A 16,011-nucleotide genomic window follows, 5' to 3' on the forward strand; every position below is an offset into this window, starting at 1 on the left:
GTGGGTGGGGGGGGGGGGGGGCTGGAGTGTGAAGGGGGGGCTTGGACTGTGAAGGGGGAAGGGCAAGGGAGAAAAAGCTGAGGGAGCAGTCCTGTATAGAGTGGCAATGGAGGGTTATACATTACCTGCTCCAGTGGCAATACAGGTTGTCTTTACTTCCTCTTCAGTTTACAAGTGCTGTGCTGCCAGCCAATCATGATGAGGCGTCCACTCAGTCACATGACATGGGACTGAAGCCTCATGGTGATTGGCTGGCTGCACAGCACTAGCAAACTGAAGAGGAAGGGAAGAGGACTTGCATCACCACCATTAGCAGGTATTGTACAATGCTCCGTTGCCACTCTGCATTATGTATAGGACCAGACCTCCCTAGCGTCTCTTTGGGGGGCCGGGCCCGATGTTGTTATGCCCCTGTCCATCAAATTTTTAAAAAGTAAGATTTATGGATTAATTGTATGTCCATTTAAGGTTATTTCAATAAAGCATATATCCCTTTAGTTAGTTACGGTATCACAGTTGTGCTGCACTCCTTTAATTCCCTTTTCCCGCTCTCCTGGTTGCAATAAGTGTTTTTTTTGTTTGTTTGTTTGTTTGTTTTTTGTAGGTTATCTGATTTAGGTCATTTTCAATGTTGCAAGTTGCAAGATTAACCTGTTCAATTTATATGAGACATATTATTTTTCCTGCAATGACTCATGAATATGTGTCTTCTTACTATATAACATAGCCACATCCAAGGAATGTCCCATGGCTAACTAACTGCTGAAAAAGCTAGGTTTGGCCTCCGCCAAATGCCCAACTAATCCGACACTTACATTGGTTTGGTATGAGGCACTCAAAAACTATTGTAATGCTGAAAAAGTGGTCTATAATTTCAAATAACAAGTCTCTTCAAAAACTTCTACATATCTAGCCGGTGTGCGGTCTAGTAACATTTAAAATCAATTGCAATCCAAATTTAAATTAAAGAAAATAAGAAAAAGAAAACGAGGCGTGCGTCATTTTGAGACCAATCATGCCCAAATGTAAATAGAGCAGCCCATTGTTAAAATACTGCCCAGGGCCATCTGCAGCTGTAAATCCACACAGAAACATATACCAGGATTGTCAATACTTACTCGAGTATTTATAAAATTAATCCATAATACAAGATTTCAGCACTACAACATATAATATCTAGCTAAAGTTCCAGTGACCTTACCATTTAGTAGAGGCTGCCCTTCACGTACGCTCCTGTAGACACTGGCGTGATAAACATCCTCAAGAAATCCTGTCTTGCATAATCTGGATCCCCTTAGAGCTTGAGCTGGTCCCTGGAAGGTAACAGAATATGTCTGTTATACACAAGAGCACCATTAACGGCAAACATTTCGCTCAAAATAAAACCTCTCTCCTTGCAGACCTGCAGAAACTATTTGCTTTGGTACTAAAAGGTTTAAATTACAGATACTGGGCCAAAGGGTTAAACTTTTTGATAAGTGAAATGGAAGGAACAAATCCCACTTGTCTGGTAAGATCTAAACGCTAAACAATCTGACTTCTTTTAACAATTGAACTTGCCGTTCCTGAGCCTTAAGTGGAATCATAAGGGAGAGCAAAAACATTCTTTCAGAGGAGATGTAGTTAGCAGGAACCATTTCACCACTGCTAACTTATTTCCAGACAAGGATTCTCTAAATGTCAAGTCTCTACCAAGGATTCTCAACACGCTTTTCACCTCAAAAATCTCCTCTTACAAGAGGGTGAATCATGTCTTGAGCAAAAACACCCCAGTTCCTTTCATCAAATGTTCAACTGATCTTGTGGATATTTTGAGATCCAGCCAATAAGAAACTTCTTTTTTTAATTACTTGAGGTTAATAAGAAACGGGTTAATAAAAAAAACAAGTTGAGTTGGCCCTTTTATGATCTCTATCCTAGCATTTCTGATGTCAGTTATATTACCGGTACTTGATATAGAGTAATGGATGACCCTGCAGTTAGCGAAATAGACAAGACAAAACACAGAACATTTATATCGTGCTTTTTCGACTGGTGGACTCAAAAGGCCAGAACTGCAGCCACTTAACCCTTCTGGCGGTATAAAAAAAATCCGCCAGGAGGGAGCGCAGCAGTTTTTTAAAAAAATGTTTTTCCTATATCATGTAGCGAGCCCAGGGCTCGCTACATGATAGCCGCTGCTCAGCGGCATCCCCCCGCCCTCTTCGATCGCCTTCGGCGATCTCCGATCAGGAAATCCCGTTCAAAGAACGAGATTTCCTGGAGGGCTTCCCCCGTCGCCATGGCGACGGGGCGGAATGACGTCACTGACGTCGGGACGTCATTGGGAGTCCCGGGCCACCCCTCGGCGCTGCCTGGCACTGATTGGCCAGGCAGTGCACGGGGTCTGGGGGGGGGGGGGGGGCGTGCGGCGCGACGGATAGCGGCGATCGTGCGCGGGGCGGCGGCGATCAGTGTGCTGGCGCAGCTAGCAAAGTGCTAGCTTCGTCCAGCAAAAAAAAAATTAAACAAATCGGCCCAGCAGGGCCTGAGCGGCACCCTCCGGCGGCTTACCCCGAACTACGTTCGGGGTTACCGCCAAGGAGGTTAAGGCACACTCCACCGGCAACCGGGATCATCAGGGAGCCTTGCCAAAAACTCCTTACTGCCACTAAAGACACACTACACCAGGATCATAAGGGAGCCTTGCCCTAGGATTCCTTATTGTATTAAATACTGGCTTGAGACGACATGTGAACCTTGTTCAAAGGCTCAAATCCTACATGAAAGGCAACAGGTGAACTGCTATAAATAGTCCAAAATACCACCACCTGGGCTAGTGTAAGGGTCCTTTCCATAACATTGTCAAACACACACACACACACACACACACTATTTTTTACACTATAAATTAACAAAACTAAAACTTGTGTCTTAAAGAGGAACTAAATTTAAATAAAACCTGTATCGAAAAAAGGGCCCCTGGGGGGTACTTACCCTGGGGCCCTTTTTTTCGATACAGATAGATCCGATCCGATTAAGGCTTCCCCCGTCCTCCTCCATCCCATGGTGGTCTCTCTGGGCCGCTCCGAAAGGTGGCCATGTAAATATTTACCCTTGCGGCTCCAGGCTATTTCCGCCTGATCCGAGCCGAGAGCCACTACTGCGCCTGTGCTGGAGCTGCGAAGGTAAGCCACAGCCTGACAAATTGTTGAATGTGACTTCGGAGGGGCTCAGCGGGACCACCATGAGATGGAGGAGGACGGTGGAAGCCTCAATTGGATCCTGAGGCATCCTTCTCCCGAGGTAAGTACCCCCTAATGGGCCCTTTTTCTTTGATACAGAGTCTCCTTAAGGGGGACCTAAACTCTTCCACAGGGGTGAAGGAAAACACAAAGAAACTCACCCTGTTTGTATCTAGAGATAACAGCCCGTCTAATTCTCCTTTACCTGCTAGTAATGGGCCACTGTAATTTGAGCTGTCATCTCTGTCTGATCTTAGCCACGGTGTGCCATACAGACAGGCTATACGTAAACACTGGAGGTTAGCCCTGTATGTGCTCCCAGCAAACCAGGAAATAACTACACTGCAGAATCTCTGAGGAGCTTTATAAGCTGTAGCAAGGAAATGTTTTTCTGTAAAGGTTATTATGCTGTTGCTTATCATTTAGAGCTGAGAGGAAGTCCTGGGTTTAGGGCAACTTTAAATGTTTATACTTAAATAAATCTGTATTTCATACTAAAATGTAATGTTAGTTATTGTGTAAGGCAGATTCAGTTTTAATTTGGGTCTATTGTAACTAGCTAGACAGCAGTCGACAGAAGAAGCCATGGGGTATAAACATAAACTGGGGTAAGAAGAATAACATGCGTAAAGTCTTAAAGCGGTATAAAACCCTGACATAATATTCAATAAAAACACATTTTCCTACTTTTTATATGCCATACGGTTATCATATTTGCATGTGTGCATAAGTATTATTATTCATTTAGAAATTACAAGTTCCCAAAAATACAGTTTTTTGCTTTGAGAGCTGCCTTTGCATTTTATTCATAACTGGCTTTATTCATGTTGTATTGAAGGCAGAAATGCTTTCAGTGTCTCTCTGTGTCCAGGAGCTTCTGCACAGTCAGAGAATGTGTCACATTCCTCACTTGATACAATTAAGTAAACATAAGATAACATAGGCCTCGATTCATCAAGACTTATCGAATCAATTACCAACAGCTCCCCCCCCCCCCCCCCCCCATATGTCTTTCATTTAAATATAACACTTGTGTGAACAACATGTAAAAATATTATGTTCAAAATATTTAGCTAGTTTGACAAGTTTGTGCCATCAGTTACTTTCCATTAATTTTGTGTTTCTGTGCTTTCTTTTTTATTTCTGACCTATTAAGCTGAAATGACATACAGCATGTCATACAGTTTGTTCATGAATACAAAGACAGAATTAATTTGCAATAATACAGGTTGGAGTGAGCTTGAGATGTCTCCCAGTGCATCACTGCTGAATATATGCAAATTATCCATTGTCGTCCTTAGAAGCTAAACACGCCTCCAGATACGCTTAAATGCAACGATGTGTCAGCTGCTAATTGTACAGAGCCACACTAACCCAACATGCATACAGACTGTTTCAGACTGGTCGGTCTTCATCAGTGCATGGCATGGATTAATGTGGCTCTATGGAGTAGGACTTAAAACACCCAGAGGTACAGACTAACCAGGAAGCTCATGGTGAACCAGAACTCAATGGTGTGTATAAGAAGCTATAATGGTCCTAAAAGCCCCCTTACTAAAATGCTATGGAAAACAAAAGTTTGTTTTCTTAAAACAGAAAGTATTTGCGATAATTCAGGTTGGAGTGAGCTCCGAGATGTCTCCCAGTGCATCACTGCTGAATATATGCAAATTAAACATCGTCGTCCTTAGAAGCTAAACACACACAGAAACACAAATACCATATACCCACACTCCTACCATCAAAACCACACTTTCACCTCACATAACAATTAATGTTTCAGGGCCTCTGGTCTGTTCTCTCACACTGTGGCAAAAAAGAAAAAGAAAAGGATAATTTAGGCACCTTTGTGTAGCTAATAATCAGAAATCTCTGCTGTTGTCACTCATACCTTTGTAGAGCACGGATAGACCAGAAAACGACTGAAAGAAGATTGGCCTTGGAATAGGGGTTGTGAAAACAGCAAAGCAAAGGAAATGCTTTTAATGGTTATTTTGTCATTGGATAAACAATAAAGAACAAAAAAAGGTTGCGTGTGTCATAAAAAGAGCTTAAAATCTATAGAAGCATAGCTGCAGGCATTGTCAATAAAAATGTAATTCAGGACATGACACCCAATGAAAAAGCAATTTTCTAGGGATTATTTTATGTACAAAAGAAAAGAAAGAAAGAAACAGTACAGCTTCGCTTACAGGAGTGCAAAATGTTGAATATTTGAAGAATTCCATATAATTTATCAGGGAGAAGAGAGACGTTACTTTTGGCCATGCCTGGGTTTGCTCACTAGAGGAATGCAGGTGATACAGCAGAGACTTTCCAGGGACGGTGCACTTGACAGGAAATTCACACGGATAACATTGTTATGACAGTGACTATAGTCACCCGACACAGTCAGTTAATGTCACAGTTATAAACCAGGAGCCGGATGTGGAGGGAAAAATATCAATGAAGAGAAACTTCCTATTGACTTCCTGGATATAGCCTATGTTATTGTTTCACCGCTGTCTCATGATGTCAGACAACGGGTTGTAATTGCTTACTTAACTTTCACTGAAGAAAATGTAGCATACATAACTACATTTTTACATTTCAGTCTGCAGCGAGGTATGAGTTTCCAGACATGGCAGATTATTCAAAACATGCCAAAGTGCATCCATGAAAGCTGTACTCCTACTGCATATCTGATGTATGGCTCTCCCAAAATTCCCTTGGTACACACTGTGAGCAGTTACCAATTTCGATTAAAGTGCTCAATCAGCCCAGCCAACTCAGTAGAGAATGGGTTTCTTTAAAGCATCACTAACGCCTTGTTCACATTGCGTTCGGCTCGCGTGTCTGTCTGCGGTCCCACATTTTTTTTAAAGTGTTTTCAGGCGATTTTCTGCACGTTCACTCGTTTTTGTAAGCGCTTTTGCAGAGCGCTTCCGTCTTTTTATCCGAAAAAAAAACGGATAAAATAAATGCAAAGTATTTAAAAAAAAAAAAAAACGTTTATGCAATCGCTTACCAAAGCGATTTTGGGAGCATTTAGCGTTTTTCTATACCTTCCATTGAGGCAAATCGCCTCATAAATGGCCCAAGCACCGCTTTTCAAAGCGGATCACAAACTAACCGCTCTGATATGAACTCTCTCATAGAGATTCATTGCACAAGCGCTTAACATTTTACAAAAATGCCTCTAATGAGAACAAGGCCTTACAGAGGCTTCATGCAGTAAGTATGAAACGTCCAAATACCCAACTTTAAAAACATAAAACTGAATTGTTAACGCTATAGCTCATATGCAATTAACCTTTTCTCATGAGTGTTCACCAAGTTAATATTTTCACACCTGGGGTTTGATTCACAAAACCGTGCTAACGCATAGCACGACCGTGCTATGCGTTTAGCGTGCAATGTGACATGCGTGAAGGTTTACACGCGTAAAGTTTTACGTGTGCTCGCTATCGCGGCACAGTGCGCGCATTAACGTGCAAACACCTTTGTTATCTCGCATGCGTAAATCTTTACGTGCGTAAACCTTCACGCACGTCACATTGCACACTAAACGCATAGCACTGTCATGCTATGGGTTAGCACTGTTCTGTGAATCAAGCCCCTTGTCATAAAATGCCTTTTAAACCATCAGCAAGCAAGAAAATACTACTTTTTCACCAACTTTTAAATAATTATTCAATTGTAAAATGCTGAAAATTTATTTTAAAGAGAATATGAAAATATTCTCCTAGAGAAGATAACTCAGGAGAAAATGGAAATGGCATATAGCCCTAAATGCATAAAAAAACCTGTAGACTTAACACACTAAAAAAGGTAAAGGAAAATTTGTGAAGAATTATGCAAATTTTAATGCAAGCTTATACAGCTTAAAAATGGAACAATCAAATCCTGCAGTGGCAGCATTTGATTGGTCTCTTTTCCAGCTGCATAAATTTGCATATACAATTTCATAAGTCTGCATTCACTCAAAACGAATTTGCATCCCATCTTGAGTGTGGACATCAGACTGTGCAGTGAAGGCACTTTCTAATGTCTCTGCAGATATCAAAATGTGTTGCATTGCTGAAACAGCTGAACTTCAAACAAATCACACAGCTATGCACTGGGCTTTATTCTTACAGCAGAGAAGTACTGCACTCCATTAGGACTATTTTTTTATGAAAAAGGATATTGAAACTGTATTTTTTTTCATTACAATTTGAATTTATTACGAGTCGGAGTTGGTACATTTTTTTCAACTTCGACTCCAGAACTCAAAAATGTCTCTGACTCATTGACTCCAACTTCACAGCCCTGCTAGCACGTGTACATCTGCCTCACTAATACTATTGATTACTCTGATGACTGCAGCAAGCTGAAAATCCATATTTCAGTTGGGCTTTCATGGCTTCATAAGATTTTAGCAAGAAAGCATAAAATCAACTTTTTCTTAAAAAACACTTAAACTTGAAGTCATGTTTAGCTTTTCCTAAAGAATAATACACTACAGCAATTGATTATGCTTTCTTTTCCCAAGGCGACTACATTTTGAAAACTCAAACTTTATTCAAAAAATATACAACGCTGTAGTGTAATCCATTACAACTCTGCTGGATTAGACCACTATAAAATACTTTCTCTCACATCTTAGAACTTAAAGGCAGTCTAATGGCTAAGCGTCTTATTCTTTAAATGGATGCCTTGAGGTCACTAGCGAGGTTCTCTACCGACGGTTTTAAAAGGCTGTGTATTACATTTCACTGCACCATGCAATATAATACAGCACTATCAGGTGCCTCTAGCATACTATTCCTTTTAAGCACAACAGAAATCATTTTGCTGCAATTGTTCAGAGTCCAGAGCTCTATAATCAGGTTTTAATGCACTTTCTTGCAGTCGGGAGTAGTAGCTGATGAATTTGACCAAATGTACAGTGAGTTAAAATGCAGAAATCATATATAATCTCTTTCCACCATTCAAAAAGGAAAGAACACACCGGTGTTAGATTACGAGACTGTCTAGGCTTAAGAACAAAGGAAAAGCAGCCTTCCTCACCGAACAGGGCCGAAGAACACAATTGTGTCTGTGCTCCTGTCTAACAGGTTAAAGTACAAAAAAGCCAAAGAATTAGTTAGAGGGAACAAGCTGAGCCTGATGCAGACTCTCTTGCCTCCTCGCTGCCAAAGTGGATTTGAGAAGCTCTAGCGATTGGCTCCCCCACTGGGAATGCATCAAAGGATTGGGATCACGGCGATTAATTTCCACCTGTGAGGAATTTGAGGCCCTGCTACAGACTGCAAACGCTAACAATCAGAAATAAAAAGCAATATTTCCAAACTTACGCAGAATCCGACTACAGCAAGGATAATGCTGGATTAACGGGAGGACAATTTACTATGAATAATATAATACCAGGAGAAACCAGATCCTATTCTTGTGTGATATATTCTGTAACAAAATGTAAATGCATCTACTCCATTAACAAAATAATGGCTTTAAGTTGTCGTGTCACTGCTGATGTCAGGCTATCATAACACAATCTACAGGTTCCCACTGATGGCTTCCGCTGCTAGTTATCAAGGCTTAATGATGTTAGTCTACTTTATCTCTATGCCTGACTGAAAATCCCTTTCATACGTGGCTGTGTGAAGAGTTCCACTAAACATGAAACATGCTAAGGTACCTTCAGAAAATAAGCCATAAGCAATGATGATCTATGGAGCAGACCAAAACTGTAGTGTGATCACTGTCAGGTGTAACCAGATCAGGATGCTTAAAGCGGAACTGTAGATAGAAAATAAACACATTGTTTCACTTCCCCAAGCCCCCAGCAGCCGGCCTGTCCCGCGCCGCTTCTCGACGAGCCTCCGTTCTCCCGCCGCCTCCTACTTTCGGTTTCGCCGTCGGGCCACTGCGCCTGCGCGGCTCTGGCCACGCATATCTTTTCTTTGTGTTCCCCGCTATTGCAGAGGGGAACGCAAAGAAAGGATACGCTTGGCAGGGCTGCTCTGGCCTCAACTTACAAGTTGAGGTACGGGACGGAGCTGCGGCGGGAGAACGGAGGCTCGGGCAGGACCGGCTGCTGGGGGCTTGGGGAAGCCCCAGGTAAGTGAAACAATGTGTTTATTTTCTATCTACAGTGTAGAATGAGGAGTAACAGAGGCGCCAAATTAGAGTAAAATATTTTAAAAACAACTTAAAAGGAGGGGGGTTGGTGGTTACCACCCTCAAGTATATAGTGACCAGCCAATGAGTCGTGTATAAATAGACAATATAATTTATTTTGAAATCTCCAGGCAAGCAACGCGTTTCACGGGTCAAAAGCCCGCTTCATCAGGCAATCAAATTTGGAGATACACACGACTGTGTCAAATAGAAGGTCCAGCGCCACAGTTGGCGCTGGACCTTCTATTTGACACAGTCGTGTTTTCCATTACAGTACTTTGTTTTTCCCCTCTTCTTCTAAAAGTGTGTACACACATTCAATTTCGATTGGTCAATCAATGGCCAATTTTACCCCTTCTGTGTAGTATGAGAGCTTACCTCCAAAATCTGCACATAACATTTAAAACCTGCTGGCCTTCATACAACATGGAGGTGGGAAAATTGGTCAGTGATTGGCTAATCAAACTGGATCTGTGTATGCACCCTAACAGTCAGAGATGGCGGCAGTCAATGGAAATGTCCAGTTATTGAAAATCAGTGACAAATCCTCTTGCCCTATGCAGATATTTATTCCAGTACTGAAAGCAAACCTGAACTCAAAAGAAACTGATGAGATAAACAGTTGTATCTATCCTCATATTCTTAAAGAGGAACTCCAGTGAACATGTTGGCAGGTGATGTAGCTGCTGCATGGTTTTTGGCAGTTGGAAACAGCTGTAAACAGCTATTTTCCACAATGCAACAAGGTTCACAGACAGGAAACTGTCAAAAGTTCAAACTTTTCTTGTGGGAGGGGTTTCTTGTGGGAGGGGTTTCACCACAATATCAGTCATACAGCGCCCCCTGATGGTCTGTTTGTGAAAAGGAATATATTTCTCATGTAAAAGGGGGTATCAGCTACTGATTGGGATAAAGTTCAATTTTTGGTCAGTTTCATTTTTACATTTTTAGAATTCCATTTTTTTTTCTTTTTAAAGGCTAAACAAGTAGATTTAATGTTTTATTGTTTTAGCTGATTGACAGTCTTTTAGTGTCCAAGAGCAACAAACTACGAACTATTAATCTTTTTATCTATTCCCTGCACTCAGAAGCTGTTCTCTGCCTGGCAATAATTTTATGACTGTAATTCATTATTAGTGAGGGTTATGCTATAATCCCACTAGGTCCAAGTAAAGAGAAACTGTCATTTGCATAACTGAATGTTTAAAGGGAATCTGAAGTGAAAATAAACTTATGATATATGAGGGAGTTTTTTGGTGTTGCGGTGGGGTGAGGCAGGAGCAAAAAAAAAAAAAAAACGCTTTGATTTTAAAGGGGAATTTTCTATTAAAATACAAAAGTAGAACAGTATCCCAAAACATTTATCTTAATTTTGTATAGAGCGGGTAAAAGCGTCTTTCAGATTATACTGGTATCTAGATTTTGGTAAGGGGGATTCCTGAATAATTCCTATAGCAGTGACAAAGGTAGCAGGAAGCAGGAAGTGAAGTGAAATCTCTCTAATGAGCAAACATGGGCAAACCAAAAAGAAACTTTTTGTACTAAGAGTTTGCATATCAGACACATTTTTGTTCCCGTCAGTTAGGGCCTGTTCAGACTGTCAGCGTATGAAGAACGCGTATAAAATCAAAGAAACGCAAGTTGAAAAACGCATGCGTTTTTCTTGCGTTCTAATGCATTTTCTATTGCGTTTTGCACACACACGTGACCCAGGGGAAAAAAAAGAATTATGGGAACCGCAGAGGGAAACGTACGCTAAAAATGCAATAGTACGCGTTTTTGATACGCGTCCATAGACTTTCATTGCGTCCTTTTCTATGCATGATGCACAGAACTGCATGCAGCAATGCGGATAAGAAACGTATGCGTCTTATACAGATACATGTGAACTAGCCCATTCAAAAGCATTAGGAGCCGTTTCTATGCGTTTTTGGTACCCGTACGCGTTCCCTGAAAACGGCTAGGAACGCGCATAGTCTGAACAGGCCCTAACTCACTAAGATTACCATTACTTCCTGTACACAACAGTGACACCGAGTGCAGGGAAAAGAGAACAATTTATTGTCAGTAGGGATACAATCAACACCCTAAATCTGCCAAAGGTTGTAACCAACTCAATCCCAAAAATAAAATTACACACTGTTTACAGTAAGCTGGAGCTGCACTTTCACAGACATTGATTACATTATTTGTATTAAGCTGGGATATCGAAGCACCTTCCTCCCCACATGCATATATTACCACCCCCCCCCCCCCCCCCCATGCTGGTCAGGGCACCTTCTCTCCCAAAGCTATTGGTCAGTGGCACTGTTCAGTCCCTCCCATGCTGAACAGTGGGAAATTTCTACTCTCACCATTTAGAGGTTGCCCATTACAAGTAAGAATGGTGCCATTTCTTTCAGTCTGCCAGCAAATTCTCATAAGGATGTGGCTGAACACCTGTTCCTGTACTGTATAACTCATGCAAGAGGTAACTTTTGATAGGTAGCAGGGACTGATCCCCTTCACTGTACTGAAAGTACACCTAAACTAAGAGGGATATGGAGGCTGACATATTTATTCTCTTTAAAAAAATGCGTATTGCATGGCTCTCCTGCTGAGCCTCTGTCTCTAATACTCTTAGCCATAGACCCTGAGCAAGCATGCAGATTAGTTGTTTCTGACTGAAGCCTGATTGGATTAGGTGCATGCTTGTTTCAAATGTGTGATTCAGACACTAGTGTAGCCAAAGAAATCAGCAGGATTGCCAGGCAACTGGGATTGTTTAAAGTAAATAAATATGGCAGCCACCATATCCCTCTCAGTTCAGGTGTACTTTAATGGAGTGCGGCATGTGATGAGGAATCTCCTGTGTTTCTTTTTTCCCTCTCTGCATAGTGGCTCCTCTCGCTTTTTGAGCAAATGTAACCTCTACCCAGTACATAACTGTACCTCTAGATTTCCTGAACTGTGCTATGACCAACAGTAAGGGCCCTTTCGCACAAGCAGCTGACAAGTGGTGAAGTCACTGCCTGTCAGCTGCTCTCCTGAGATCTGAGCACAGCTGCAACTGCTCTCAAACTCGATAAGTTGCGGTTCTTTGCTGCCCAGTAACACCACCGCATGTCAACACTTGACACGCGTGGTGTTACAACTGCTACAATTAGGCTGCATTTAAATTGCACCTGAATTGCACTGGCGAGCGGCAGACGGAAGGCTGAACTGCTCAGCAAACGCGCAGTTCAGCCAACTGTCTGGAAGGGGTCTTACGGATTTGCTAGCAATGAAGATAACTTCTATTTGTAATAGGCTGCTGGGTTTTATGCTAGACACAATGACTGCTGTTCTGTCTCATTTTCATAATGGCAAATAACTCCCTAAAGAACAGGCATTACTATTCAGTATATAACTGCATACAAATCGCTATATTGGATATATATATATATATATATATATATATATATATATATATATATATATATATATATATATATATATATATTTAGGGCACGTAATTCCTTCCATACAGACTTTTTTTGCCTTTTCAACAAGCATCATTTGCCAGTGACTAACGACCGCCATTGTGAGCTTAGACAATTGCCACAGCAACAATGGCTGTTGGGCACAAACAAAAATCTCCCACCGTCCTTTGCGCTGGCTCTGCTTCAAGTTGCTGGAAACAAAAGACAAAGCTCTGTCCTCAAACAATCTCTCGTTAAGACTTGGTGCACCAAAAAAATAAAATAAAAAAGAATGAAAAAGATGAAACAGATTCCTGTAAGAATTTCCCATTTCCTGGCTGAGTGTCTTACTAACACAGAGGAAATGAAGGTAAACAAGAGCTGTAAGACAGTCGTTATTTGAAGGTTGCAAAACAGCATAGCGAAATTTAATAAACACAAATAACAGGAAAATAGATTTGACGTTTACTCAGACAGTCCAAAGGAAATTGACAGCAACCAGTACTGCCAAAGGCAGATCAACAAAACAAATTGTGTCTATTCATTTTTAGGGAAAAGGTAGAATAAGTGTTTTTTTGGTTCTTTTTTTAAGTGGCTCACTGCCGTTCATGATGGCTAAGAGGAAAGGCTTCAAATTAAACTCATATCTAAATGTCAGCTAGTCTTTCTCAAAACCCCATTTCATAGGGGGAAAAAAGAAAAAAAAAAAATATATATATATATATATATATATATATATATATATTTATATATATTTTATATATATATATATATATATATATATATATATATATATATATATATATATCTTGCTGGATAGTGTACTGGTCCAAGGCTCTTCCTCTGACACAGGTGACCATGGTTCATCTTGGTTCTTCCTGTTCAGTAAGCCAGCACCTATTCAGTAGAAGACCTTGGGCAAGACTCCCTAACTCTGCTACCGCCTACTGAGCGTGCCCTAGTGGCTGCAGCTCTGGCGCTTTGAGTCCACGAGAGCTAGCAGTGTGGTAAGAGGTTAAAACCTTTCTGGTTTTTTTAATATGATACTATCCTGTGCCCTTCATCTGTCAGAGGTTCCAGCACTACCCCATCCACACAGAAAATCGCAAAGACTCTCCAGAAGTAACAGGGAAAGCAACAAATAATTTTATGTAGAGCAGGGGTCTCAAACTCGCGGCCCGCGGGCCATTTGCGGCCCGCGATACAATATTTTGTGGCCCCAAGGCCCCAGAGCTTGTAGGGGCCCCCAGTGGCTACAAGAGGAAAAAAAAAATTTTCAAATCGGCCTTATAGTTTTTGAGAAAATCGATTTTAAAGTTGCAAAGGAAAAAAATACACATTTAAAAACCCGCCGACTTTAATGGTTAATAGCAAATCCACCTTAAATGCTAGAAACCCTAAATTTGCAGGATATGTTAAGGAGATCATTAGGAATAAGAGGAAAAAACAATTTTTCAAAAAGACCTTATAGTTTTTGAGAAAATCGATTTTAAAGTTTCGAAGGAAAATAGTATACTTTTAAATGCGGTAAATGTCACTTTTAGTAGCAAGCCTAACGGTAGTGTAATTTTACATGTATCAAAAGAAAGAGCAATACATTTCCTGACAGAGTTTCCAGGGGGTCCATACGCAGCCGCAGCGCTTTGGCCAGGTATCGCTATACAGCCGTAATATGGCTGTATGAAGATTCCTGGCATTTTTTCCTATTTTCCCAATTTTTTTTTTTATGTTTAGAGTGGGCGGGCAGAGGCGGCGATCCGCCGCGATTGACGTCAGGAGGGGCAGAGCTGAAGCTGAAAGCTCTGCCCCTTCCAGGAAATGCCGGCGGATTGCCCCCGGGGCAATTTGGGGGCTCTGCAGCCCTCGTTTTGCGGCGGGGACACGTGAACTCCCTTATGCGGCCCAGCCTCATCCTGACTTTGCCTCCTGCGGCCCCCGGGTAAATTGAGTTTGAGACCCCTGATGTAGAGTAAGAATTCACTTGTGGTTCCCCAGACTGGTAGATTTCTTATTAAAACCATAAAAACCCCATGAAGGTCCAAAAAACAGGACGTAAGCAAAGATCTCTCAACCGAGGACACAGACAATAATACAAAAAATTCAAAAGTATTTCAGGAATCAGGAACCAGATATGGGCTGTGAAGAGACGGTCTCCTTTATAGAGTGATCTCATACTGCCAGCCATCAATTTTAGCTCAGTCATAATGAGTATAAAAGGGAACAACCTAAAAAGCAAAGATGTATAATCCTATGTATAAAAATCCGAGGAAATGTAACTTATCGATTCTCAGTTTTTTTCTTTCCAACCAGATGTATAAAAGAGAGAACAGGAATCTCTTGTTGCGGAACTAGGCTGGGAAAGGGCAGAGGAAGAACAGTAAATCAAGAGAAAAAAAACTCCACTGAGATGAACTAAAGATTAAAAAAAAATGAAGAATAATGGTGATAAACAGAAGCCCTATCAACTTAAATAATTAATTTTTATGCGCATCTTATGCGTTAGGCTTGTCAGAGAGCCCTCCAAAATTATGAAGTCATGGTGTATACATGGTGTAATCCTATTATGTTTGCTACAGTAAAAAAACATGATAAAATTCCTACCTGCTATGACCCTGGCATCACTACCTGGTAAACTTACACCACTGAAAGATAATCCACAGTTTCCTATGGGGAATAATATATCCATTCTCCAAAATTGGTCATTTGGCAGTGGCCCTAGAGTCAAGGACTTTATATCACAAGGCTCAATAAAAACCTTTTCAGAGATGGCCGCGTTGCGAGATGATGTTTATCTTTTTGGCAATATTTTCAAATTAGGCATTTGCTCAATTCTTTGAAACCTAGATCTAATTGGTCGAAACCCCTCACCCTTTTTGAGACCTTGGTGTTGAGCGATGGACCGCATAGACATCTTGTTTCACAGCTTTACCAAATACTTTTGACTGTATCTAGCCAAAATAAATTCAGATTTTAAGAGGACTGGGAAAAAGATCTTGGGGTAATACTAGATGATGAATAATGGGAAAACATTTTTTCTCCTCCATCACAAAGGATCTTTAAATGTAAATACAGAAGAACTGGGATACAAAATGTTATCTAGGTGGTACAGGTCCCCATCCATCTTACTCAAAATATTTCCTTCGACTCCTGATTCGTGTTGGAGATGTGGTGCTGGGCCTGCTGATATTTTTCATATCTTTTGGCCC

The 16,011-nt window shown here is 41.1% G+C and overlaps 1 protein-coding gene across 1 annotated transcript in view; it reads right to left on the reverse strand.

Moving 5' to 3' along the window:
- CDH2 (cadherin 2) overlaps positions 1 to 16,011 on the reverse strand; it is a 431,764-nt gene that overhangs the window by 359,978 nt on the left and 55,775 nt on the right. Inside the window, exon 2 of the mRNA XM_068237301.1 lies at positions 1,202 to 1,313. Coding sequence (XP_068093402.1) covers positions 1,202 to 1,313 — 112 coding nt within the window. The remainder of the gene's footprint in view (positions 1 to 1,201; positions 1,314 to 16,011) is intronic.

This window comes from Hyperolius riggenbachi, chromosome 5 (genome assembly GCF_040937935.1).
Source record: "Hyperolius riggenbachi isolate aHypRig1 chromosome 5, aHypRig1.pri, whole genome shotgun sequence".
In the NCBI taxonomy this organism is placed as follows: domain Eukaryota; kingdom Metazoa; phylum Chordata; class Amphibia; order Anura; family Hyperoliidae; genus Hyperolius; species Hyperolius riggenbachi.